Below are 23,626 nucleotides of genomic sequence, written 5' to 3' on the forward strand. Positions count from 1 at the left end.
TGAGCAACTCCGTACAACTCACCAACTTACTCCATACAGTAGGAGACAAGACAGACAGACCCGTCACTCGCAACAGCCTCACAGTCGATCAACCCCGTCCCCTCCTTACATCCTGTCATCTTAAACGTGGCCGTCAACCACCCACACCCTAGAATGAGCCCCTCCCCCCCTCCCTCTAACTTCTGAGGCTACGTCTCGACCAGTGTTTCAACGCCTTTTTCTCCGCCCAGACGAGACACACCTAAACAGTCAGATACTACAGTACTTACCGCCACGGCGCCAAAACCGCAACCCAACCCATCCCTCAGTTTCACACTCAGTCCTCTCCCCCCCACCAGCTCCAACCAACGCTCTAATCACATTCCCTTACACCAACTACCTATCTACCTGGTTTTCTTTCCCGCACAGATAAATTTAACCACGGAGTGAGAGGGAGGGCGGGGGCGCAGTACATACCCCATCAATCAATCAATCAAATCACACTTCGCTACGCTACGCTACTTTACTTCATTCTCATCACATAAGACTAGTCTGCTAAATTCTCGTCACATTTTCCCTACAGCTCGCTCGTACTTCGTGCCCTTTCCGCGGCAAGCAAGTGTCCAATCTCCCCACCCGATTCGTCCAACCCTGCCCTGTGTGATCTAAAGTTTATGGTGCAGGTCTTGTCACAGGCTCATAAGTAGTACTCCTCCGTAGTAGTAGTAACTTAGTTTTTTATGTGCAGTGATTGGGGAAACCTTGTTTTTGCTATTTATTATTTTTTTTTAGCACGGGAAGGAGAATCTATCTACTAAACTAAGAGGAGAGGGAGTGGAGACAACTACTTACTTACTGTGTATGGACGGGAAGGGAAGTAAGTAAGTCTGTGCCCTGTCGGTGTGGTGATGGCACATGTGGGTGGGTATATTTCGGAATGGGAATGAGATGGCCATTGCCGATGGATGGTGGTGAGACTACTACTGACTATGTATAGACTATATAGGCTTTTATTTTCTATGAAGAGAAGCGTGGGGTTTAAGGTATAAGGTATTATACTTAGACTACTCCGCAGTACTCAGTACTAGTAGATAGAGAGAACCACGGACTAAATGGTTTTGACCGTCCATTTTTTTCGTTTCTTCCCATTGATTGAACCAACAGCCGGAATAAGTTACAACATCGCCAAACAGACAACAGAATCCATGGGGAATGTATGGGTGGAATTTCTTCCATATAATTTACCAAAAACAAAGGAAAATGGAACAAGGATAATTCGAAAAAAGAAGCTTTATCATTACTGAACAACCTGTAGGCGTGTTCAAGCTCGTCAGCCCGATCTGACTCCCAAGTATGTGAAAACGAGGTGTCCAATGCCGGCAGAGGTAGAGCGCTTATGGGGGGGAAATAAAATGGGGTGATCAAACCTTTTCCCGCAGCGAGCCCATCCACTGCACCAGGCTGACGCTCTGGTCAGCACGGTCCTCAACCAGCATGGTCTGCGCCCATAAGCGAAGTCCAGGCTCTCCGTCCTCCTTCACCACATACAGGTGTGGCACCACAATGCTGCCCACGCCCTTCGATCGGTGATCCCGGCTCTTCTCGATCACCGCCCGCACCCGCTGGTTGAACTCATTGTCCACATCCGGCAGGTTCTGCTTACCCACGCGGAGTTGCGACTTGTCTTGCAGGCCAAAGACATCTTCGATCAGCTGGGGCACCGCATCGCGTCCAACCCACAGGAACTGCGTCTGGCCGTCATCGATGAGGTAGAGACCATAAGGAACAATGCGCTCGGATGACAGGTTGATTGGGGGAGGGAGAAGGATCTCGCCAGTCTGCTCATCGGGCAATCCAGCAGTGTCGGGCATGTCGTGAAGAGAGTACATCTTAGGGTAGATGTACTGCATGAGGAGAGGAAGGGGGAGCGTCGAAAGCAAGCAAAGGGCAGCAGAGCGCATGTCGGTGGGTATTTGCGCGGATTTGCGAAGACCAAGCTAAATGGTGTTAGCAAATACGGTTGAACATGCAAACCTAAGGGCAGGACTTACGTTTTTGATCATGGCAAGGAAGAGGACTGGCAAGCCTCTCAGGTTGGCAGGGAACTGAAGACCACCGCCGCTGACACTGCCTCCAGCCAATTCCTTCCGGTAGGTCGACAGCAGTTCGACGGCCTTGGTCTGCAGAGCCTCGCGGGCAGGCTCCAGCCCGCTGCTCAGGGCCCGCTCAACAGCCTTGTGACTGAAGTAAGTAGCAACAGCTTGTTGATCGGCCGAAGCGTAGACATCAGCCAGGTTCTGCGTCGTAGGGAGCGCCAGAGTCAACACCCGGATTCTCCGCTCGCCGTTGCATGTAGTGTGCAGAACCGCCGTCTGCAAGCAAACAACGGGTTTCGTGACGGTCTCGTCAATCGCCACTTCAACGACATACGCTTGGTCACGCGGGAAAGCAGGGAAGGCACAGAGATCGGAACTGCGGTTGAAAAAGTTACCGTAGAAGGTGTTCATGCGCAGACCGGTCGTAGCACGAACACGGAGCACAGCCTCCAAGCCAATCTCCGAAGAAAGGTAGTCGGAGAATTCACGAGCGAACTTGATCGCATCCTCCCCACGAGCGGCGTTCCATCCGGGGTAGAAGTAAGTCTGACCACCGGTGTAGCGGGGCAGGTTACTGAGAGACGCAACGTCTTGGTACTGTGAAGAGAACAAGAACATGTCAACAGAGACCTGCGCCTTGGAGCACTCGACAGCGAAGCTCTTGTAGAAGCTGTTCGCCGTCTGCAGCAGACTGCTCTCTTTGCTAGTGCCGAGGACCTTCTTGTCTTCTCTCATGGTCAACGAGCCATGGCCAATGTTGGGCAGAGAGGAGCTGAGCACGGTCATCTTGCCTCCCACGGGGGAGATCAGCTTGTAACCAGCACGCAGAGCGGATCCCATGGCGCAGGCGTTGCTCTGGGTGTTCTGGAACATTTCCTGCAGCTTATCGAGGAAGATTTCGATGTTCTCACGGCACTCGCTCAGGGTCACCAAAAGATCGCCCGGGATGGGAAGGAAAGGCTCATCCAAATCACTGATGACCAGCATTCTAGGGTCCGAGTTCTCCGAGCCATCGCGGGGAATACTGAAGTAATGGAGACTGGAGTCGACCGCGATGAATCCCAGTCGTGTCCGACGGTCCGCATTCGGGATCCGGTCAAGGCTCTCCTTGATGCAGCGGGCAGTGGTAGCCAAAAGGCCGTTCGTGACAGAAGCGTAGCTCACGTCAATCAAGAAGAGATAAACAAGCGGCTGCGGGGGCCGGACCATGTATTCTTGGGGAGCAACGAATTCAACCACCGAGTGGTTGAGATCAGGCCTCAACGACCTGTCTGCGGGCTTCTGCAGCGCGGTATCCCAATCAAATGCCTGAGGCACATCGTTTGTCAGGTTGCACATGTTGCAACGCCAGCGGTGTCCATGGTCGAGGAATGTCACGAAAGGATTGATGTAGGATCGGCAGCGTCGGCAACGCGAGATGACTTGGTCTGGGACAACAGGAACGGGGTCTTCGGAGTCATGGAGAGCTGCATAGGGCTGGATGACAAGAGCGAAAGGCAGCTTGGACTTCTTCAGTAGCGAACTTGTTGTCGGGACGGCGTTCAAGGTCGAGCGAACGTATTTCGGAGGGCAGTTGGCATAGGGAGAAGGGTAAACGCTGGTCTAGCGGGAAAGTCAGCAATCCAATAATTCGCAACTTGGATGACATCAGAGACATACACCGGGCGGCAGAACAATGGGGGGTGGTGGGTAATCGAGCTCGGCGACATTGAAGGGCTGGGTAAGGAGATCGGTTGGGTAGAGCTGGTTGAGGGGAACAGCCCGCGGGGCCTGAGCCTGGGGAGCTTGGGCGACCGGCTGCGGTGGCAGGAGGTGCGGATCGGTCATGCCCATAGCACCAAACTGCTGGGTCATCTGTGCGACTTGAGGGCTGGCGGGCGCCGCATATCCTGGGGCCGCAGCCTGCATCTGAGTTGGGTCTGCTCCATACATTGGTTGCTGGTATCCCGCAGCCTGTGGTTGCGGCGGGTATGCTCCGTAGCTGCCACCGGCGGGCAACTGACCTCCCAGAGCAGCATTGGCACCAGATCCAAAGTCAAAGGCTTCGCCGGCATAAACACGCTTCTTCCGACCTCCAGCCTGGCCTTGGGCCGGGGCACCAGCAGCCAACCCCGCGGGTTGTTGCACGGGAGACCCATAATCGGCAGGCTGACCGTACCCTTCCTGGGGAGGGTAGCCCCCTTGTGGTGCTGCCATGGAGGATTGTGTGTATTTATCGTCTGTCGGGGAAAGGTGAGGTGGTTTCCCGAGGGTTTGTTAGGGCGATGTCGAGGGTGTTGCGCGGTCGGATAAATCGTCACTGGCTCACTGGATCGTCGGTCAACATTCGAAGTGGGAGGTGGAAAGGGGAATGGAAGGCTAGAGGGACGGCGGCATACTAACAACCAAGGATTTACCGGATCGCAGAAACACAGGTGTCAAACGGAGGGGAAAGAGCACGTCAATGCCACACTCCGGAGCAGGCGAGGTGTCCTGAAAGAGTTGGGAGGAGCTGTGGGAGTCGGAGAGGCGACGATGAACGATGGAGGATGATAGGATGGATGATGGTGTACGGTGGCCTTTGCGGCTGCCGCGCCTGGGCCAATCAGCTCCCCGCGGCCTAACCGACTCTCAATCAACTTTCACTGAAGCCCATTATTTGGGCATATTTTATTGAACCAGTATTTATATGGATGGGCTTGCAATACAGGATATATAGAAAGACTTTCATTTCTTAAAGTTATCGGATTGTAAAATATAATGGTTGTGTTAGCATTATTGTAAGTCATTGGTAGTAGATTATAGTAAGTAGTTGTGTGATGGTCGCTGCCTTGGGCTTATGATCTCATACTCATCAGGGATGGTAGTACTGGTTATACTCTAGCCCTACAGCATCAATCGGAAGCTCAAAGACTGACAGAGCTATTTATTGATCGAGACCCTTGAGCTTGACAGGTTAGATTGAGGAAACCTTAGTCATGGGTCTACATAAACTATGCACCCACATGCTACTATGGTTTGACGATGGTGCTTGAGCACTAATTTATATATTCAATGCTGACTGCAAAGTACTAATCTACAGCACACAAACTTGTACTACCAAACAATAGAGCACATGGACATAACAAAGAAGGTACTAAGTAGTACAAACACATTCTTTCGAATCCGACGACATTCCTCAATATGACTTTTGCAGGAAAGAAGCAAAAGAAACCATGGCGATGCATGATACTGCACCCTAAATCGGAAGGGTGGGATGCCTGGGGTAGACGAACGTGGGAGGTTGCCGTGCCAACAACACTGACCGCTGCCAGTCGCACCACACCGAAGCTATCCCTGTCGGTTCACAGGGCACATTGTCTCTTACCCACCAAGTTGTCGGCCCACCGTTCATCGTCAGTTTGCTTTCTGCCGTTGTTTTCTGTTTTATTTCCTTCAATTATCTGCTCATTGCCGCCTGGAGTGCTTGGATTGCGGGTTGTCGATCCAGCGCCTGACTTTTAGGATCCAAGAGTGCAAAATACTTCGACGGCAGCTTCTTTTACGTTTAGCTGCTCACTATTGGTCCTACCTCTACGTTGAGTCGGAACTTATTCTTATGCCGCCATAAGTATCGACAACTCAATTTGGTCAAAGGGGCTGGATCGGATAGCTTGAAGCGACGGTACAACGAAGTCCCAGAACTACATCCCCCAACCGTTGGTGATAATCTCGAATCCGATTCATATCACCACTTCAATACACAATGAGCGTCCGGGTAGTCGCGCGGGTCCGACCGCTTCTCAAATCGGAACGGGAGTTAGATGTCATCCTACGCACCGGATCGTCCAACCAGGCATGCGATAAGACGAGTTCCCAGGGGAAAGGCGCACTGGCAGCCTTGAGGGATCGGGATAACCTAGTGCGAATCCCGAATCCCAAGAACGAAGGCGAAGAATACTCGTTTCAGTTCAATGCTGTCTACGATGCGGAAGCTTCGCAGCAGGAGCTTTTCGATGCAGAGGGTTTGTGACGCCAATAATCTGGGAGGTAACGACATACTGATGGAACGTGCAGTTGCTCCTACTGTCAAGCATCTCTTCAATGGCTTCGACGTAACGATATTCGCATACGGGGTTACAGGAACTGGAAAGACGCACACAATGAGAGGCGGTAAAAGCCTGGCTGATCGTGGCGCCATTCCTCGTCTCCTGAGCAGCATTTACAGACGCAGCCGGAAGATGGAGAAGGACAGTGACGGGGAAACTACTGTCAAGGTGTCTTTGAGCTACTACGAGATCTACAATGACAAGGTTTTCGACCTATTCGAACCCCCCGAGAAGAGGACGCTGGCTGGACTACCTCTTCGAGACAACGGCGGCAAGACAGTCGTCGTGGGTTTGACGGAGAGGCCATGCCATACTCTGAAGGAATTCGAGCTATTGTATGATCAAGCCAATACCAACAGGTCCACATCTGCAACAAAGGTTTGCCCCCACGCTGTTCCCGAAAGAAGGTCGATATTAACTATTGTAGCTTAATGCCCACTCATCACGATCTCATGCCATCCTCTGCGTGCGCGTCGCAGTCACCACTGGAGATAAAACGCGTATTAGTACCGCATCTGCTATCGACCTTGCTGGCTCCGAAGATAACCGCCGGACGGATAATGACAAAGAGCGCATGGTTGAGTCCGCTAGTATCAACAAGAGCCTTTTCGTCCTGGCTCAGTGTGTCGAGGCAATCAGCAAGAAGCACTCGAGGATACCGTATCGAGAATCGAAGATGACGAGGATTCTATCGCTGGGACAGAACAATGGGCTGACTGTGATGATCTTGAACCTGGCGCCGGTCAGGTCCTACCATCTGGACACAATAAGCTCACTCAACTTCGCCAACCGCACGAAGAAGATCGAAGTGCGCGAGGTAGAAAATGAGCCAATGTTCAAGGGGCCCCCTAGACCAGCATCGCGGCCTTCGGTGACAGCCCAACGGCAACCCCTGCGGCCTCTGACAGCTTCCGTGAACGTGAACCTGACTGCCGCAGCCAAAGACAACACCAAGACCCTCGAAAAGCCCGCAAAGGCTTTCCACGTCTACTCGGATAAGACGCACCCTAGAACTACCACACAGTTCAAGAAACCCGAGCCCCCTAAGCGGACTTCCATGAGCTCCCGGCCTTCTCTGAGTTCCGATATCACCCGCCTCTCATCGAAGCCTTCTCGTCTCGCTCAACCAACACAGCAGCCTCAAAAGCACCATGATGACATCTCCGCCGCCAAGATCGAAGAGATGGTAGAAAAGAAGGTTGAGGAGATTCTGGCTGTGCGAGCCGTCAGTGAGCAGTCGAGACAAACACAGGTCCGCGAACTGAATGAGCAAGTCCAGCGGCGTCTGGAACTTCTCGAGCAACGCATCGAAGGCTCCGAAGATGCAAGGGCCGAAGGGTTGTCATACCTGCTCATGGCAAAGCAACACCAAGCACGTGGCGAGGATAACTTCGCTCTCAGGATGTATCAGCTAGCCCTGCCATACTTCCCGGACAATGAGAAGTTATCCAGGAAGATTGCCAGCTTGAAGGAGCGTATGCACGGCAAGCCGCGCCAGGACGCCGACACCACCGGCACCATCGGCCACTCCGGCCCCAAGAGAGAACTCGGCAGTATGCTATCCCTCAAGAAGCAGCCCGCTAAGACGCACCTCAAGCGCGTTGCTGAAGACTCGGACGCGGACTACGAGGAACCCGAAGCGGCCCTTGAACAATTCAGCGACGAAGACATCGAGGAAATCACCCACGCAAGACGCAAGAAGCGCACAAAGACCAAGTCCCCACTGGACGATGAACGCGCCAGCGTCGACGTGATGAACGAGGAACCACCCTCCCCACGGACAATCCACCTCCTCTCCATCATCAACTCGCGCGACGTCAGCCAGATCAAGTTGCTGAAAGGCGTGGGAGTCAAAAAGGCCGAGGCTATCGTTGACTGCTTGTGCGAAATGGATCAACACAGCGCCAGCCAAGATGAAGAAGCGCGGTTCCACATCAACAGCCTTGCGGAGCTGAGCCAGCTCAAGGGTGTGGGTGTGAAGAGTGTCCAGAGCATGCGAAACGGAGTTCTGGTATAACAGTACAGACATTGTGCATTGTTTCTACGTTTGGAGCTGGGAGTTCACTATATACATTGTCGACTTGCATTTCCTGTTGTTTGCTTGCTAGCATATCTGTTTTCTTGTGGCTTTATCATTCATTGCCGTGGCTTTGCACTGCACAGCGAAGGTGTTTGGGAGTTGAAAGAGAGGATCGAATCGAAACATCTATATAGGCATCTATCTATTCCAATTATTGCTCAAGATACTCTAAAGCACTATACCATCTATTTTCGTTAACTTGCTTGTTAAATAATCCCATCATTTTACCATAATATAACCACCACCACATCCCCACCCACCCCCCTCCCCCCCAACACAACAAACTCGAACCAACACTCAATCTCAAACCCTCTTCCCCCACCACCCCCTCCACCCCACAATCCTCCCCTTCGCAGCACAATAAAACCCCGTCCCGGCAAGCATAACCACCGCACAAAACACAAACAACTTAGTATAACTTCCTCCCAGGGGATCCGGCAACAAAGCCCCCGCAATCGGCGTGCCCGTGAGCGCCGCAAACGACACAATACAAAAGTATGTCCCGCTGCGCACACCAATCTCCCTGATCTCGGAGATCTGGGCCACCAGCGCTGGGGCAAGACTCACCACCGTGCCGGAGGTGAAGCCATACAGGGCGCTGAAGACAATGGCGGGGGCGTTGCCGGTGGAGGGAAGCCAGAGCGCGAGAACGAGGATCCCGGATGCTAGTGTCATTAGGATCATGAGGTTGAAGCGTCCGAAGACGTCCGCCAGGTAGGGCGGGATGATGCGGCCTGGGAAACTGATGCCCCTCCCCTGTCCGGGGGAGGGGGTGTAGTTAGATATCTGGTGGATTTTGGGTTTGGGGGTGGGGATGTGATTTACCTAGCTGCATTAAGGACCGGAATCAGATACGAAGCCAAGGTAGGGGACATGCCGTGACGCTGAGCCTGGGAGGGAATGAACGAGAAGGGAAGGAACATGCCCCAGAAGAAGCAGAAGGTTCCGGCGGTGGTGAGGATGAAGGGGAGTTCGCGGAGGGGACGGACGAAGTCGCGGATATGGTATTGTTTTCTGGTGTGGACGAGACGGGAGGTGGTGGTGAGGTTTGTGATGATGAGGAGGAAGAGGATCAGGAAGCCGCAGATGCGCATGGCCCAGCCGAAGCTGAGGAGGTCGAAGAGGCGAGTGAGCATGATGGGGAGGATGACGCCGCCGAGACTGGCGCCGCTGGTGGCGATGCCTAGGGCGAGGGCGCGACGACGGCCGAACCAGGTGCTGATGGAGTTGACGCCGGAGTGGAAGAGGGCGCTGTTGCCGATGGGACTGCAGATGCCTTGGGCCAGGAGGATTTGGTAGTATTCCGTGGAGATGGAGGTCATCATTATGCCGAGGACGTGGAGGATGGTGCCGACGAGGATGATGTAGCGGGGGCCGTAGTTGTCGAAGAGGATGCCGATGAAGGGGCCCTATTTTTGGGTGCTCTGTCAGTTTGGGGGTTGATTGATTGATGTTGGTGATGGTGATGGCTGTTGGGGGCAGACGTTAGGGCTGGGGGGAGGAAAAGACGGACCCCGAAGAACATCATGAATGTCATTAGCGATGTGATCCATGTTATGGAGCTAGTGGACATGTCACTCAGTTGATGAGTTTGGTAGTAGTCGATGAATATTCCCATGCCTGGGGAGTCGCATGTTAGCTAACAAGCTGCGCAATCGGTCATTGGAGATTGGTTCCCAGCAGAAGGTGTTGACGAGGTGTCTGATAACCAATACTCACAGTTATTCCAGCCAAAACTCACGAACATGCTACAGAATCCTCCGAAAACCGTCATCCAGGCTGCGAGTCCGCCATCTGGAGGTCCCTCAGGTGTCGATGCTGGCTGGTGGTCCTGGACAATGACGCTGGATTTCTCCGACGTATGACCTGCATTTGTATTCTCTCCGGGTTTTTCTCCGGAAGTCGTAGTGCCTTGTGTATCGCTTTGCTGCGCCTCTACATCGTCACTTGTATCTGAAGCAGATACTGGCAGGTGGAAGGGTTCTTTCACATCATCCCCCACGGGTTCGCTGGCCGGAATGGCCTCATTCGGTGGTGGTTGTTGTTGTTGTTGTTGTTGCGTCATGGTTTCTGCAGCAGAATAGGGCTGGCCTCTGTCACAAGGATGTTTGCTTTCCGCTGCTGCGAATTAGGGAATGTGATTTTGGGGGCTTGGGCTTGGGCGTGGGGGAATCTGGTGGCATCGATCTGGGCCTCGAGACCTTAGATAGCGAGGTCTGACCCCGGATTCCCACAAGTGAAAAAAAAAAAAGAGTTCGACCAGCGGTGTGATTCTCGTGAACATTCCAAAGGGGAGGTCCTTGCTGTGGACTTAAAATGGAACGTTTATGTTTGTGAGACAACGAGGCCCCTTGCGAGATCCCTTCATTCATGGAAATTTCCCCCCACCACATGTCAACCGGTTTATACGTGGGTGCCTGTTGGCTAGGTAGTTTCAAGACAATGCAAGGCGGGAAATTGCTTCGATTTGATCAAGATCACTAACAGTGGATAGAAAATAGGGAGAAAGGAGAAATAACGTTCACGTGGGGTGTAGTCGGACACAAGCTATTGTCTATAGTACATTGAGCCTGCAATGAAACAAAATAAATGAAAAAGATACCTGGATGTCGGGGCGCTATGATTTATGCGTGAAGAACAGCAACAGATTGATACTGTTTCAGCTTAGTTTTTCTGTCCTGCTTTCTCAATAATGACCTTGCCCTCCTTCGTCAAGGTGGCAATGCTTTGCTCCGTGCCCTTGAGCTCATTGGTCAATTCGTCCACAGTTCTGTGTGGCCCTGGTCCAGCATTAACAGCTTCCTCAGCAGCCTTCACATACTCATCTCCTGGTTGGCGCTTCCCCTCAGTAGGCTTCGCCGGGCCAATGGTCAAGCCTCGAGGTGCACTGGCGATTTCGTTAACTTCGTGTGAGGTCAGAACCTCGTTGATACGAGGACCGCGGGTCTGTAGAAGGATGGTCGAGGGTCCATCGAATTGGAGGAACAACTATGTAGGGTTAGCAGTAACTTGACAGCCTCGCAGGATGCAACATACCCGATCCCCCCAGATGGTCTTCCGAGACCATGTACGGATCGTGTGCATAATTCTCATCGTCGACTTCCAAGTACTCGATTCCGACATGTCTTGGATGAACTTGGAGTTCTGGATGAAGGCCGGGAGACTCTTAAGTCCCGGGACCTGGAACCTCAAGGTCGTAGACTTGAAGCGATAGGGGCGTGGGGGGTTGGACGACATGGTGTAGGCAACGACGTTGCTATGCGACATCAGTAAAAGCTGGTCAATCATTGCGACAGGACGTGCTTACCTCGGGTGAACAATGTATTGCTCTCCAGCCTTGAGCTCAACGGAATAGAGTTGACCGTTACCAACCAGCGCCAACAAACCTCGTCCTGTGACCTCAGAGCTACCCCAGTGGGCAAGGCTCTTCGCGGGTTAGTCTAGCCTTTATACACAAGACCCAATGAGGATCACGAACCAGACTTGTGTTTATAGTTGGGCGGATAGAAAGCGAGCGACCCGTCCAGGCAAGCAATGCCCGTTTCTGGGCCACCATCCAATCCACGGAGCCATTCAAGTGAACGACAGCAAAGGAGGTATTCGGAGAACGAACGGAAACCAGCGCGGTCACTGGACTTGCCGAAGAGACCTAGCAGTCAAGTGTCAAAACCATACAAACTGTTCATATCCTGGGGAGGCCAGCCTAACCTTCTGGTAGAGGAACGGCACGCCGACGACAGCCCTCCGGAAGGGTTCTAGGACGCTCAATGTAGAAACCACCTGCGTTGATGCCAAAGTCGTTAACCCTAGAGCAGCGTACAGGGTAGAGCATTAACCACAACAATATGCGCATACATTGTCTGCCTTTCCACTCAATCCGACCAAGGTACCCCGACGAGTGTAAAGGTTCTGAGAAGCGGAGAGCGAAACCGATAGTAGAGAGTAGGGCGCGCCGATGACATCGAATCGTGCATCTAGTTATGATTGCGGCTTGTTAGCGCGGTCTGCTCGGGTTTTGAAGCGGGTTCGGGGTCCAGCTTGGAAACTTACCGGCAGACTCAGCAGAGCTAGGGGTGCTGGAGATGGGAAGATGGTCGCCATTGACGGTAGCAGGCTCCTCCGCAGGCGCCGCGCGAATCTGGACGCATCTGGTCTGCCATCCGCGGCGCAGCAGTGCCCCTTGTCGCGCCCGGGGAGGGACGACTCGAGTCCAGGACAGAGTCCTCGCGGCACTCCTCCAAGGTTGAGTCGATACCATCATGGAGGGTCTCTGCCGAACGAAGTGCAGATGGGGAGAAGCTGGGGTTGAGAATGCAACTGCTCGTCCTCCGCGGTAATTCTTCTTCTTGCCCGGATTCACGCTTCCAGATCGGGAAAAGCGCTATTGCGGCTTGGCACTGCGAACTTGTCGATATTTAAAGCTGTTTCATCCACTTTTGCCTTGCAGTGAGGGTATGATGGTCACTGTCGCTGGGTATATATTATTATGAAGATGGCTCAGATAATAAAATTTGTGCTGAATATCTCAATCCGATGGTGGTTTGTGAGACACAAGCTGTGTTGCACTGATGTCATACCTATCTCACGTGTCTACCTTGACTATATGAGAGATCTTTTAAGTATCCCCTCTATTACTTCAGTGGACTATCAATCTGACTGCTACCCGCTAATGTCTACTATATAAGAGCATATATCTCCTAATCCTGTTAGTAGCGATGAAGCTGGACCTGTGTTGACCATGTTTCTAAACAATATCGGCACATTACCTTTACGACGTCACTAACTTTCCTACTAAGGATGACATACTTATACCGGATACCTTCAAGCTACACAGCAATTGCTCAAGCAGGAATTGATTAAACTGAGAGACGACTCAATTCACGTAGACTTATGAAGAGATGTGATTAAACATCAGAAAGACAGTATGTTGCTGAACTGCCGCATTCGTACCGAGAGTAACGTAATTTACCGGAGACCTGGAGATACTCGGAATCGGCGATTGCGACAGAACTGCCTTTCCTGGTGCTATCGCTGCAGCCTCCCTCGCTGAATCACCTCTACTTATTTCTCCATAACTTTCCCTTCTGGACACTCAATCAATGATCCGCCATACAGGGTGTTGTGAATAAACATCGCCCTGATCCACCGCGGTCCCCAGTACCTTTTCCATCTCGCGCCCTCATACTTTATCCCCCGCCGCCGCCGACGTTTTCCTCCGAACCCGGCGGTCCCCATCACGAGGCGGAAATTCGCGCAAGGCCTCACCACCACCGCAATGCTCCATTGGCTATAAAGACGGTCCTTGCACACCTCCGGTCGCTGTGAAGAGCATCTACCGACCATCATGCTGCCCAGGGCGGCCCGCACGCCTTGCTGGCGTGCCTCGGGACGCTTTCTACACCACACTTCAGCCGTTCCGCGCCCAACGTCATGGGCGTCAGCTTCCTACGGCTTTCAGCTCAGATCGTTCTCAACCACTAGAGGCCCACTGAGTAGCCAGACCTCTCAGAACTCCCCGACGAAGTCGCAGACACCAGACCCCAAAGATCCTTCTACTACCCGACCCAGCGCTGCCAATGTCGCGCAAAGTCCGCCGGGTACCCAAAATGCTACCGCGACTCCGAAGAAAGACCTGCTCAGTGAAGCTACCGTGGGGAGAAAGGAGCAGAGGAAGGCGGACTGGGCGATAATGAAGGAAATGGCAAAGTATCTCTGGCCTAAGGTGAGCTGGATCCGCGGCGTTTTGGATGAGCGAGGCATAGGGTGCTAATAGAGAACGGTGCAGGGTGACTGGGGAACGAAGCTTCGTGTCGGCACGGCCCTATCGCTGCTGGTTGGAGGAAAGGTGAGCTATGCTACCTACTGGGTCTCCTGCATCTGTACTCACTATCCAACCAGATTTTGAATGTCGAAGTACCCTTCTATTTCAAGAACATCGTTGATTCCATGAACGTGGACTTCTCGACCTTTGGCGGAACCGCTTACACAGTCGCAGGCTCGATGATTATTGCCTGTAAGAGATCCCCGCATGCAGGAAGACTGTATCTAACAATGGTTACCAGACGGTGTTACTAGGATCGGGGCTACACTCTTCCAAGAACTGCGCAATGCTGTGTTCGCCAGTGTTGCGCAGAAGGCGATCCGCAAGGTTGCGGGAAATGTATTCAAGCACCTGCTCCAGCTCGATCTTAACTTCCACCTCTCACGGCAGACCGGTGGTTTGACGCGAGCAATTGACCGTGGAACCAAGGGCATCAGTTTCTTGTTGACGTCTATGGTTTTCCACGTGGTGCCAACTGCCTTGGAGATTTCTCTTGTCTGCGGTATTCTGGTATGGCCTGCGCTGCACCATCTGTCCAGATATGGCATTACTGACTGTGTTAGACCTACCAATATGGTGTCCAATTTGCGGCGATCACAGCCGCAACCATGGTGACCTACTCTGCTTTCACGATCATGACCACCGCCTGGCGAACCAAGTTCCGCAAGCAGGCGAATGCTGCAGACAACCGTGGTGCTACCGTTGCTGTCGACTCTCTGATCAACTATGAGGCGGTTAAGTATTTCAACAACGAGAAATTCGAAGTTGCACGCTACGATAAGGCCCTGAAGGCCTACGAGGATGCTTCCATCAAGGTCACGACGTCGCTGGCTTTCCTCAACTCCGGCCAGAACATGATCTTCTCGAGTGCCCTGGCAGGCATGATGTATCTCGCCGCCAACGGCGTTGCTAGCGGCAGTCTGACTGTAGGTGATCTGGTCATGGTTAATCAGCTCGTCTTCCAGCTCTCCGTCCCGCTCAACTTCTTGGGCTCGGTGTACCGTGAGCTCCGCCAGTCTTTGCTGGACATGGAGACCCTCTTCAACCTGCAGAAAGTCAACGTGAACATCACCGAGCGACCGGATGCCAAGCCCCTCCAGCTGAAGCAGGGCGGCGAGATTCGATTCGAGAACGTCACCTTTGGCTACCACCCCGACCGACCCATTCTCAAGAACGCTAGCTTTACGATTCCTGCCGGCCAGAAGTTCGCTATCGTTGGACCTAGTGGTTGCGGCAAGTCGACTATCCTGAGACTGCTGTTCCGCTACTACGATGTCCAAGAGGGCCGGATCCTCGTTGACGGTCAGGATGTACGCGATGTGACTCTGGAAAGTCTCCGCAAGGCTATCGGTGTTGTGCCCCAAGATACACCTCTGTTCAACGATACAATCGCGCACAACATCCGCTACGGCCGGATTGAGGCGACCGATGAAGAAGTCCACCAGGCGGCGCAACGTGCACACATCCACGAGCTGATCCAGAAGCTGCCTGACGGCTACAAGACTGCGGTGGGTGAGCGAGGCATGATGATTTCTGGAGGTGAAAAGCAGCGACTGGCGATTTCCCGACTGATCCTGAAGGATCCGGAGCTGCTGTTCTTCGATGAAGCGGTAAGTCAATGGTTATTGTTCAGCATAGAAGGCGGCTAAGTATACTAATTATGAACGGGTAGACCTCAGCTTTGGACACCTACACGGAACAAGCGCTACTGCAGAACATCAACAGCATCCTAAAGGAGAAGCGACGCACGAGCGTCTTCGTGGCGCACCGACTGCGCACGATCTATGACTGCGACCAGATCCTCGTATTGAAGGAGGGGCAAGTAGCGGAGAAGGGATCGCATCGCGACCTTCTGGAGCAGAATGGCATCTACGCCGAGCTGTGGAACGGTAAGAGACCCGCCGTCGGAAGCCCGGAAGGAGTTGGTGTATTTCAAACACGAAAGCTAACTAAATCCTGCGCCACAGCCCAAGAAATGTCCCTCGCACAGGACGTGGACAGCGAGCCGACAGCTGCGGAGGAAGAGGAGAGTACTACTAAGAAGTAGTGCAGAACGCGAGGCACGACGATAAGCAGCAAGCAATCACCCAATGAAAGGGAATTGTATGATTCCCTTCCTTTCCTTCTTTTGTTCTATATTTCTTGGCGCTTTAGACTTTTTTTTTCGACTGAACGATACAAATGGGAAACTATCAAAGTAGATATCTACACAATAGCCACTATATGTGTAACTATCTACGTTACTAGTCAGTTGCCCACCAACTTACGTAAACGCCCTCCTCTGTGACTGTCGTGTACGTGCACCATTCGGTGAAATGTGGGAAAGCCACCTCCCCCCCCAATCATCCCACACGCAATCTAAACGACGGACTAGTCTACCGGGTTGCCACGAGGGGAACTGAACCGAAGGAAGGCAAGCGGGCGGTTCCAATAAAAATAACTGGAGCCGTGGAAAAGAAAAGCACGCAAGGCAAGGCACGGCCAGGCCATTTAGACGGAACCACCGGCACATTCGAAACTGGCCTTAGCGTCTTACCCCGTCTCGGTTCTACCCTTTTCGACCCAGCGAGCGAGCCGATCTGGTACGCAGGGTCTTGAGTCAGGGAGAACCAGGGATAAGGAGGAGAGAATGATAGATTGATATTGTAGATTCCATGTTGAACGAGTGAAGGAATAATAATGTTCAGAATTGGATGGTTGGTGCCCAAGTACGAGCACAATTCGATTCGTGGTTTATCTATCTGCCTGAGGGTGAGTCTAATGATGTTAACCGTGCGTTAGGGGGTAACAGAAGAAAGAAAACAAATCTCCGGGCGGGAGGTGGGGAGGTTTTGAGTTTGAGGAAGGAAGAAGAGAAGAGAAGAGAAGTTCTGGATGGATGATGGATGGAAAGACTCGCCAATAGCGGGAGATCATAGACGATAGTGTCAGTTAGATAGGTAGATAATTATCTCAAGTGAAAAAGAGAAAAAGTCAATTGAGCAATCTCTGCTACTTTGACTGTTGAATGTCTCTGCTTGAGAAAGATAGTCAGGGGTATTGAAGAGTCTGGTCTGGTCTGTGTGGTGGTGACGGACGTCTAGTTCGTGGTCTAGTATTTCCTTAGTGTATTTGGATTCCGTACCTGACGGTGGTGGGCATACTTAGTCGAGGCTAATGATTGGATGGACTCCCCTGGCTAGGCCCAGACAGGAAGGGACGCCCCTCCCCCAAACCACGTTGCGCCTTCCTGACTGGTGGTCGGTGCAGCAAGTCCACACCCGTCCGGCCATCGTGCCTTCCAGTTCCTCTCTTTCCCACACGTTTTGTTCGGCTCCTTCCTTCCTTCCCAATTATTCCCCCAGTCCCAAGTCAGTCAGTCCGTCGTTCTTTCCACATTCGTTGTTTTCCCCTACTAGTATCTATCTAACTATCGTCATCGTTCTCCATTATCTCCTCTTTCTTCTGCTGCTTCTTCTTCTATTTCTCCACCACGTCTCTCTTTTGACCGTTTCTTTGTTCCTTCTCTTCTACTACTCTTTCACCTTGCATTCTTCATTGGCACGTAACCCTCGGTGGCTTGTCTTCCCTGCGTGGTCGGCTGCATTCCTTCTCCACAAGCCTCTCTCTTTATCCATCAATTCCTACCAGCCATCCCACCAAGGGTACCACTAAATCACTATCGGCGCCTTATTTATCATTGACTTCTTGACTATTGCTTAGCTCCGGAGCACTATCTGTCTTGGTGTGAACACTTACTTTTCCCACCATCTGCTGCCACGTCCACTAGCCCGTCGTCGTCCCTCTTCGCAAATCGGGTCTTTCTTCCCTCCCTTTTCCTTTTTATCTACGCCAACCTGCCCCTCTCGCGTCCGCCGTGTTACCTCTCCCACCCTTCCGGACCGTTATCTCAGCAATTGGCATCGCTTCACCTTCGCACTCTCCCTATCAACAATTCTTGGAGATTATCATCCTTGAACCCCGCATATACACTCCCAGAAACTCCCTGGGGTGATTATACGATCCGCTTTGGATTTGGTGCACAAGAGAAATAAAGTCATATATTGCAAGGCGCTACGCTACATACATACACAATGGGTTTCATCGAGAAGTTGCAAGCAAGTACGTTGTCTCCATCTCCTAGGAGTTCACCCATTACTACCACACCTTATCTCGAAGCATCACGGTCATTGTGACATCGTTCAATTCCTGTACTAACCATCCATTCCTTACAGAGATCGAGCTCTACCGGCTAGAGCAGCGCTATGCTCGTCGCAAACACCGCAGCACCTTTTCAGGGGTTCCCTACGTCGACGGGGAATACGTCTACGTCGGCGGATCCAACTCCTCGTCAGGGACCGTCTCCAAGCACTCGACAGGCAGCTACTGGAAAGCCTCTACGTGGGGATCGTCTGGCGACTCGCGCTGGCGGTGATGCACCTTTTTCGTCATTCTTCAAGCGCTGTCTTTTCGTTTTGCTCGACTACCAATCCTCCTCATAATGTCCATGTCGAGGATGCGACGACCTATCCTTGTTTTTCATTCATGGGTGAAGAAAGTGAACGCAAAAAGTTCATGTCATCTTTCTCTACTTCCGTCCTTCGGTACTCCGTTTTGGCCGTTGGCTTCAACCGCGACATTTGAAAGCTAGCGTTGCATATTTGATCAGCCATTTGGTTTGGTTTGCTCTCATCTGCGCAATTGCTTGTCATATTGATTACCGCCTGCCGTACCATCAACACGCGTCTCAAGCCATTGATCCAAGGGACGTCGATACTTTTTTGTTTCCCCGAATCTATCTCGGAGTTATCTGGCATCATCTTATTGACGCGATTTATGCCTGTTTGCTTTTTTGGCTGCAAGCACTCCTTTTTGCTACAATTGTTCTGGATCCCTTTCCGCTCTGTTCTACAGTTGGCGGGATAGATATTTGTGCTGCCATTTTGTGCACTTCACATACCCCTCAAGCCCATTAGCGAGTCGTTCTGTGACTTGACTTGTTGGTGTATCCTTTCTTCACACCCTTTTTCGCCAATTCGAGGCTGTTACGCCTCACTGTACATAGGCTTTTACATTCCAATCAAGAGATATGACGATCACCAGCGTGGCCCCCACCCAGGTAGATGCTTAAATTCTGAGGTGCTTGGATATAATAGGACAATCGTCAGACCAACACGCAGATCTACAGCCTTGCGTCGGCCCCTTTGCTCTATTACCTTAGCGTAAATCCTTAGAGCGACTTTCTTACTCAGTCTATAGAAGTAGCAAGAGACACTACTAACACCACGACCTATGTATATACCTTACTATCACCATTTTTATCTCACGTAATGATAGTATCATCACACCTCAACTAGCAACTAGATAGCTAACCCCATTCTCATTCCTAGCAATGTATGCATGATACGCTATAACGCGATAACATAACACACCACTCCCCCCTACTCCTATACTATACTATAACCCCTAAATATAACCATAACTATAACTAAACCCACAATCACCTCTTCGACTTCCTGCCCCCAATCCCCAACCTCCCCAGATTCGACAAACTAGATTTATGTCTATGCGCACCACCCAGAATGCCTCCCGGCGAGGATTTACCTGCACCCCCCTCGTTCGTTCCCCGACCACCACTACCACCTTCATTCCCCGCACCTCCGGTATTCCCTCCTCCGGCTAATCCCCGCGGAGCATCAGGTAAAGCGGAGACCCGATCTCTGGTGCTACCGCCGCCGCGGACCTGATCGCTTGCGTTATTGGTATTGGTGTTATTGTTGCTGGAGGATGAGGGTCCGTCTGCGTCGAAGGGACGCTGCGAGGCGCGTTGAGACCGGCGGGCTTTCTCTTGCACGGTCTTGAATTTGTCGAGGAGCTCGACCCATCGGATTGGGGGGTCGTCGCGTTTTAGTCGGCTGTTGGTGGAGCGGTCGTAGGTGGAGGTGGAGGAGGTGGTGGATGAGGAGGAGAGGGTGGTTCTTTGGGTTTGGGGTGTTAGTTGGTGGTTGGTGCAGATGGGTAAGTGGGGTAGGGGATGGACTTACTGTCGGGGGCCGGTGTGGATGAGGCCGATACTGCTGACGCTGTTGAGGCGGTTTTTGAGAGCTGCGAAGGCGGAGCTCTGGGGGAGGAGCATGAGGACGCCGTAGAGGCATTTGTAGAGGTAGGGGTATCGTTCTGGTTCGAGGAGCTGGAGGCGGAGGTCTGGGGGGGTGCGGTTAGTTGGTGTGAGGTGGTTTAAGGTGTGCTGCAGGTGGTGGGGGGACTCACAGGTGAAGACGGGTGATTCGAGGAGTTGGACTAGCTTGTCTATTTGGATTAACATGTTCACTGTCATTTCGAGCTCGGCACTGATGGAAGGTTAGTGATGCTGGGTTATCGGGGAGGGGGGAGGATGTCTTACAAGACTTGGAGGAGGTTGTATGCTTGTTCGTAGGCTTGCGCGAGTAGACAGAGGGAGAATGTAGAGACGGCATTGTGGCACCACGACCGGAATAGCGCTACAAAGAACATCTGTCCATCCTGTGGAGATTGTAAGTTTGGTGAATACTCGGCCTGTGAAGGAACCCTTACCTTGGCGTCCAGATTCCTTAAGCGCTTTCTCAGTTCCGAGAGTTCAGGGGCGGTTATCAGATTGTTGTTCAGATTCTGGACCATGATACTGGCGAACTCAATATCCTTTCACGGTGTGAGTTGCTACATTCGATAAACGGGATTTGTGGGTCTCACCTCTTCCTTCTCGAGGCAATCTGCCAGCGTCCGATATATGCGCTCTGGACTAAGATTCATGCACAGTTGTCGGATAATCAGATTCCCCCGTACCTCGAGCAGGTGTCTGTCCGTGGAGAACAGCTGCAGGAGATTCACCATGAAAGACTTGAAGTAACTGTCCTCGCTGTTTCTGGAAATCTGTGACAGAAGCTGGAGATCTTTGGTGACGACGGCCTCGGCTGGATCGGACAGTGTCTTCAGAAGAGCAGGAAAGGTGCCATCATTGAATGCGATTACCTTCTTGGGCGCCTTTCGGTGCAACATGATAAGCCAGGAAAGCGCGGCTACTCTAGTGGCTTCGTTTTCGTTCAGGAACTGTAGGGTAAGGGAGTTCACGGCAGCAGCATAATCGAGGTCGGCGGGTGGTAATGGTGTTGACATGCTGCTTCGAGGGGTTTGTTCGACTGATGCCTCTGGCTGAGACAATTGCTTCTTGGATTCACTCGATGGCGTCTCTGGAGGCTTGCTAACCGGCGTAGACGACCTTCGCTCCGTATTTTCTTTGCTGGTACTTTTCAATGCCGCTTGCCGACTTTCATCTACTGTATCTTCGGACAGCGTGACGATATACTCCATTAAAGACGTGTTGACCCGGTTGGCGGCCTGCCGCACTTGATCCGAACCACTGGACATTGCTGGGAGCACTTGAGTGAGGAGACGGGGAACGAAAGGGAGAATGTCTTCTGGGCTGATTTCGAAGAAGTTGTCGATCCAGCGCAGCGCAGTTAACTGCATTTCCTCCACTAATGACTAGTGATAAGTATCGAACCACTGCAACCGAGCATCATGCCTTGCTTACCGAAAGATGTATCCACGAAACCGACAAGAATGTCTAATATCTTGGCATAGTCAATCTGGACATCTTGTCCGGGAATCCAGTCCCCATCCACGTGCAAGCCTTCCTCATCGGTAACTGACCCTGCCTCAGAGTCCTCTATGGCGTTGTCAGTCACTTCAGACTCGACAGCTACAGTCTGGTCGGTAGTCGTCGCAACGCTCATACTATCGCTGGTAGTGGACTGCCTGATATCGCTGCCTTGGCCTTTCCGGCTTTCTTCGATGCCCTTCTTGAGTCGCGCAATCCTCTTGATCTCCGACAGGAATCTATCCAGAAGCGCTTGGGTAGCGACGTTGACATCTCTGTTCGGATCACCCAGAAACTTGATCAAACCTCCTAGAAATTCCGGCAAATACGATATCAACTCCAGATCGGGGATGGTATCCAGCAAAGTCAGCCATGATACCAGGAATGTGCGGGTAAACGCGCTGATGACATGGATTCGCTCTTTGAGCAAAGGTATGAATTTGGGTAGCGAAAAGGCGGTAGGAAGTTCAGCATCGTCCAAGCCTTCAGGATCTGTCGCTTCCTTTTCGCTAAGCTGTAAGACGGAGATATGGGAGGCTGCGGATTCCGATACGATGTCTTTGACGAGTCTATCGAGGAGTTCTGCGCCGTTTTTGACCGAAAGCTCCGAATCAGATGCTAGCTGGCGGTGTGTAAGCTGTTAGGCCAGAACAGTAAGGACATAGGAGAAAACCCCTTACCTTGCTCAATGCATCGAATATTTCATTGAAAAAGAGTAGCACCTCGCCTTTCGCAACTTTAGCTATGTTGTACATGCTCTCGCAGGCATAATACCTGACTCGCGCATCTTGGTCGGAAAAGCAAGCAAGCACCGGCGGTACGATTTCCTTCAGATAAGGAGCAACCCCTTCCTAGCAACCTTGAACTCAGCCCCTGCAAAATCCATTCAGTATATCCTGGTGCAACTCACGGATCCTAATGCTATGGAAGCCGCAGCAAGTCCGATTAAACCGCCGTTTCTCGCGTGAGGTTGGTGTACCGCATAGGCGTAGTCATGGCAGAGTTGGTCGACAATCTTTTGGATCTCCTCGTGTTCACCCCTGAAAGCAGCATCGCGGACGACCTTCTCGAGCCTGGTAATAAACCCATGTGTATTAGCCACCCGCCATATTATTGTCTGACATATGTCGCCTTATCGATAATGCATACTCGAGGGCCCCCTGTTTCCTCCGGTCGTAAAGCTTATCATTCAGCGAGCGCTGAATTGAGTGATCCATCTCTCAAACAAACATGGGTAATGACGACTGAGTCACAAGCACCGGGGTTGTTGATTTAGATAAGTGGTTTTCATGGCGTGAAGGCGATGTCTGACTAGGCTGGGCGGTGAGGCGACGACGGTCTCGACTCTCTCGTGTTCGCAAAGACCTGTAGCTATTCCCGAGCCATCGGCTATTAATGGTAAGTGTTTCAGGGTAAACAAAACAGATGCAGGCGCTTTCTGATCAGAAAACACCCGTCAGATGCTCTAGTCTCGTCGCTAGGCGGTTGCTGGGCTGTCAAGGTGGGGAGGACTCACAACAAGATGCGTTGGCAAACGTGGATGGCTGTCTTAGCGGACGCGAAGTGACGTAGTGTCAGCAGCGAATCGACGCTTTGTCGGCTTTCCCGCCCGACCGTTTTGCATTGTTCATCCCTATAGTGTAACTAATAACCATGCCCCCTTGCACCGCAGATCATTCTGTCATTCTACAAAGGAAGAATTCTCCCTTCATGCAATGCACTACTATAGACGTACAGTAAGTGATAATTTTGGAATAATAAAAAAAGCCATAGTTATCGACATTGTGAGGTCTAGAACGCCACTGTATCATGTCTTCTAGTTCATGTTTATACAAACGCTCAGCGAAAAACATACACCTATCCTCGTTTAACCAAATGTATCGTGAAAGAATAACGCTTCCCAAAGCAAAGCAGATTGCACACAAAGTCAATGACGCTCCAAAGAAATACAGGTCATGACAATATTCA

The 23,626-nt window shown here is 51.9% G+C and overlaps 7 protein-coding genes across 7 annotated transcripts; 3 read left to right on the forward strand and 4 right to left on the reverse strand.

The window, feature by feature from the left end:
• Positions 1–1,400: 1,400 nt before the first annotated feature.
• On the reverse strand, positions 1,401–4,271 carry AtWU_08284 (COPII subunit SEC24; the record flags this gene model as incomplete). Its single annotated transcript, XM_035503392.1, has 3 exons — positions 1,401–1,976; positions 2,031–3,677; positions 3,735–4,271. The coding sequence occupies 3 exons, from the start codon at positions 4,269–4,271 to the stop codon at positions 1,401–1,403; spliced, it is 2,760 nt and encodes a 919-aa protein (XP_035359285.1).
• Positions 4,272–5,799: 1,528 nt separating this feature from the next.
• On the forward strand, positions 5,800–8,159 carry AtWU_08285 (kinesin family protein; the record flags this gene model as incomplete). The annotated part of the gene is made up of 3 exons (XM_035503393.1): positions 5,800–6,058; positions 6,111–6,520; positions 6,570–8,159. 3 exons carry the CDS (start codon positions 5,800–5,802, stop codon positions 8,157–8,159), a joined length of 2,259 nt encoding a protein of 752 aa, XP_035359286.1.
• A 366-nt stretch (positions 8,160–8,525) lies between these two features.
• On the reverse strand, positions 8,526–10,287 carry AtWU_08286 (MCT family MFS transporter; the record flags this gene model as incomplete). The annotated part of the gene is made up of 4 exons (XM_035503394.1): positions 8,526–8,964; positions 9,048–9,631; positions 9,736–9,842; positions 9,942–10,287. 4 exons carry the CDS (start codon positions 10,285–10,287, stop codon positions 8,526–8,528), a joined length of 1,476 nt encoding a protein of 491 aa, XP_035359287.1.
• Positions 10,288–10,886: 599 nt separating this feature from the next.
• Positions 10,887–12,480, reverse strand: AtWU_08287 (AIM24 family protein; the record flags this gene model as incomplete). Its single annotated transcript, XM_035503395.1, has 7 exons — positions 10,887–11,210; positions 11,259–11,478; positions 11,530–11,648; positions 11,701–11,871; positions 11,931–12,002; positions 12,078–12,196; positions 12,273–12,480. 7 exons carry the CDS (start codon positions 12,478–12,480, stop codon positions 10,887–10,889), a joined length of 1,233 nt encoding a protein of 410 aa, XP_035359288.1.
• Positions 12,481–13,566: 1,086 nt separating this feature from the next.
• On the forward strand, positions 13,567–16,090 carry atm1 (ATP-binding cassette Fe/S cluster precursor transporter ATM1; the record flags this gene model as incomplete). The annotated part of the gene is made up of 7 exons (XM_035503396.1): positions 13,567–13,944; positions 14,008–14,067; positions 14,121–14,235; positions 14,285–14,553; positions 14,607–15,653; positions 15,716–15,932; positions 16,011–16,090. The coding sequence occupies 7 exons, from the start codon at positions 13,567–13,569 to the stop codon at positions 16,088–16,090; spliced, it is 2,166 nt and encodes a 721-aa protein (XP_035359289.1).
• Positions 16,091–18,116: 2,026 nt separating this feature from the next.
• AtWU_08289 (uncharacterized protein) lies at positions 18,117–18,457 on the forward strand (the record flags this gene model as incomplete). Its single annotated transcript, XM_035503397.1, has 2 exons — positions 18,117–18,144; positions 18,258–18,457. 2 exons carry the CDS (start codon positions 18,117–18,119, stop codon positions 18,455–18,457), a joined length of 228 nt encoding a protein of 75 aa, XP_035359290.1.
• Positions 18,458–19,522: 1,065 nt separating this feature from the next.
• Positions 19,523–22,875, reverse strand: AtWU_08290 (VAC14 family protein; the record flags this gene model as incomplete). The annotated part of the gene is made up of 10 exons (XM_035503398.1): positions 19,523–20,000; positions 20,067–20,226; positions 20,293–20,372; positions 20,426–20,544; positions 20,596–20,700; positions 20,752–21,536; positions 21,593–22,280; positions 22,339–22,509; positions 22,569–22,731; positions 22,808–22,875. The coding sequence occupies 10 exons, from the start codon at positions 22,873–22,875 to the stop codon at positions 19,523–19,525; spliced, it is 2,817 nt and encodes a 938-aa protein (XP_035359291.1).
• Between the last annotated feature and the right edge of the window lie 751 nt (positions 22,876–23,626).

Source organism: Aspergillus tubingensis (assembly GCF_013340325.1).
Source record: "Aspergillus tubingensis WU-2223L DNA, scaffold_9, whole genome shotgun sequence".
Lineage (NCBI taxonomy): Eukaryota > Fungi > Ascomycota > Eurotiomycetes > Eurotiales > Aspergillaceae > Aspergillus > Aspergillus tubingensis.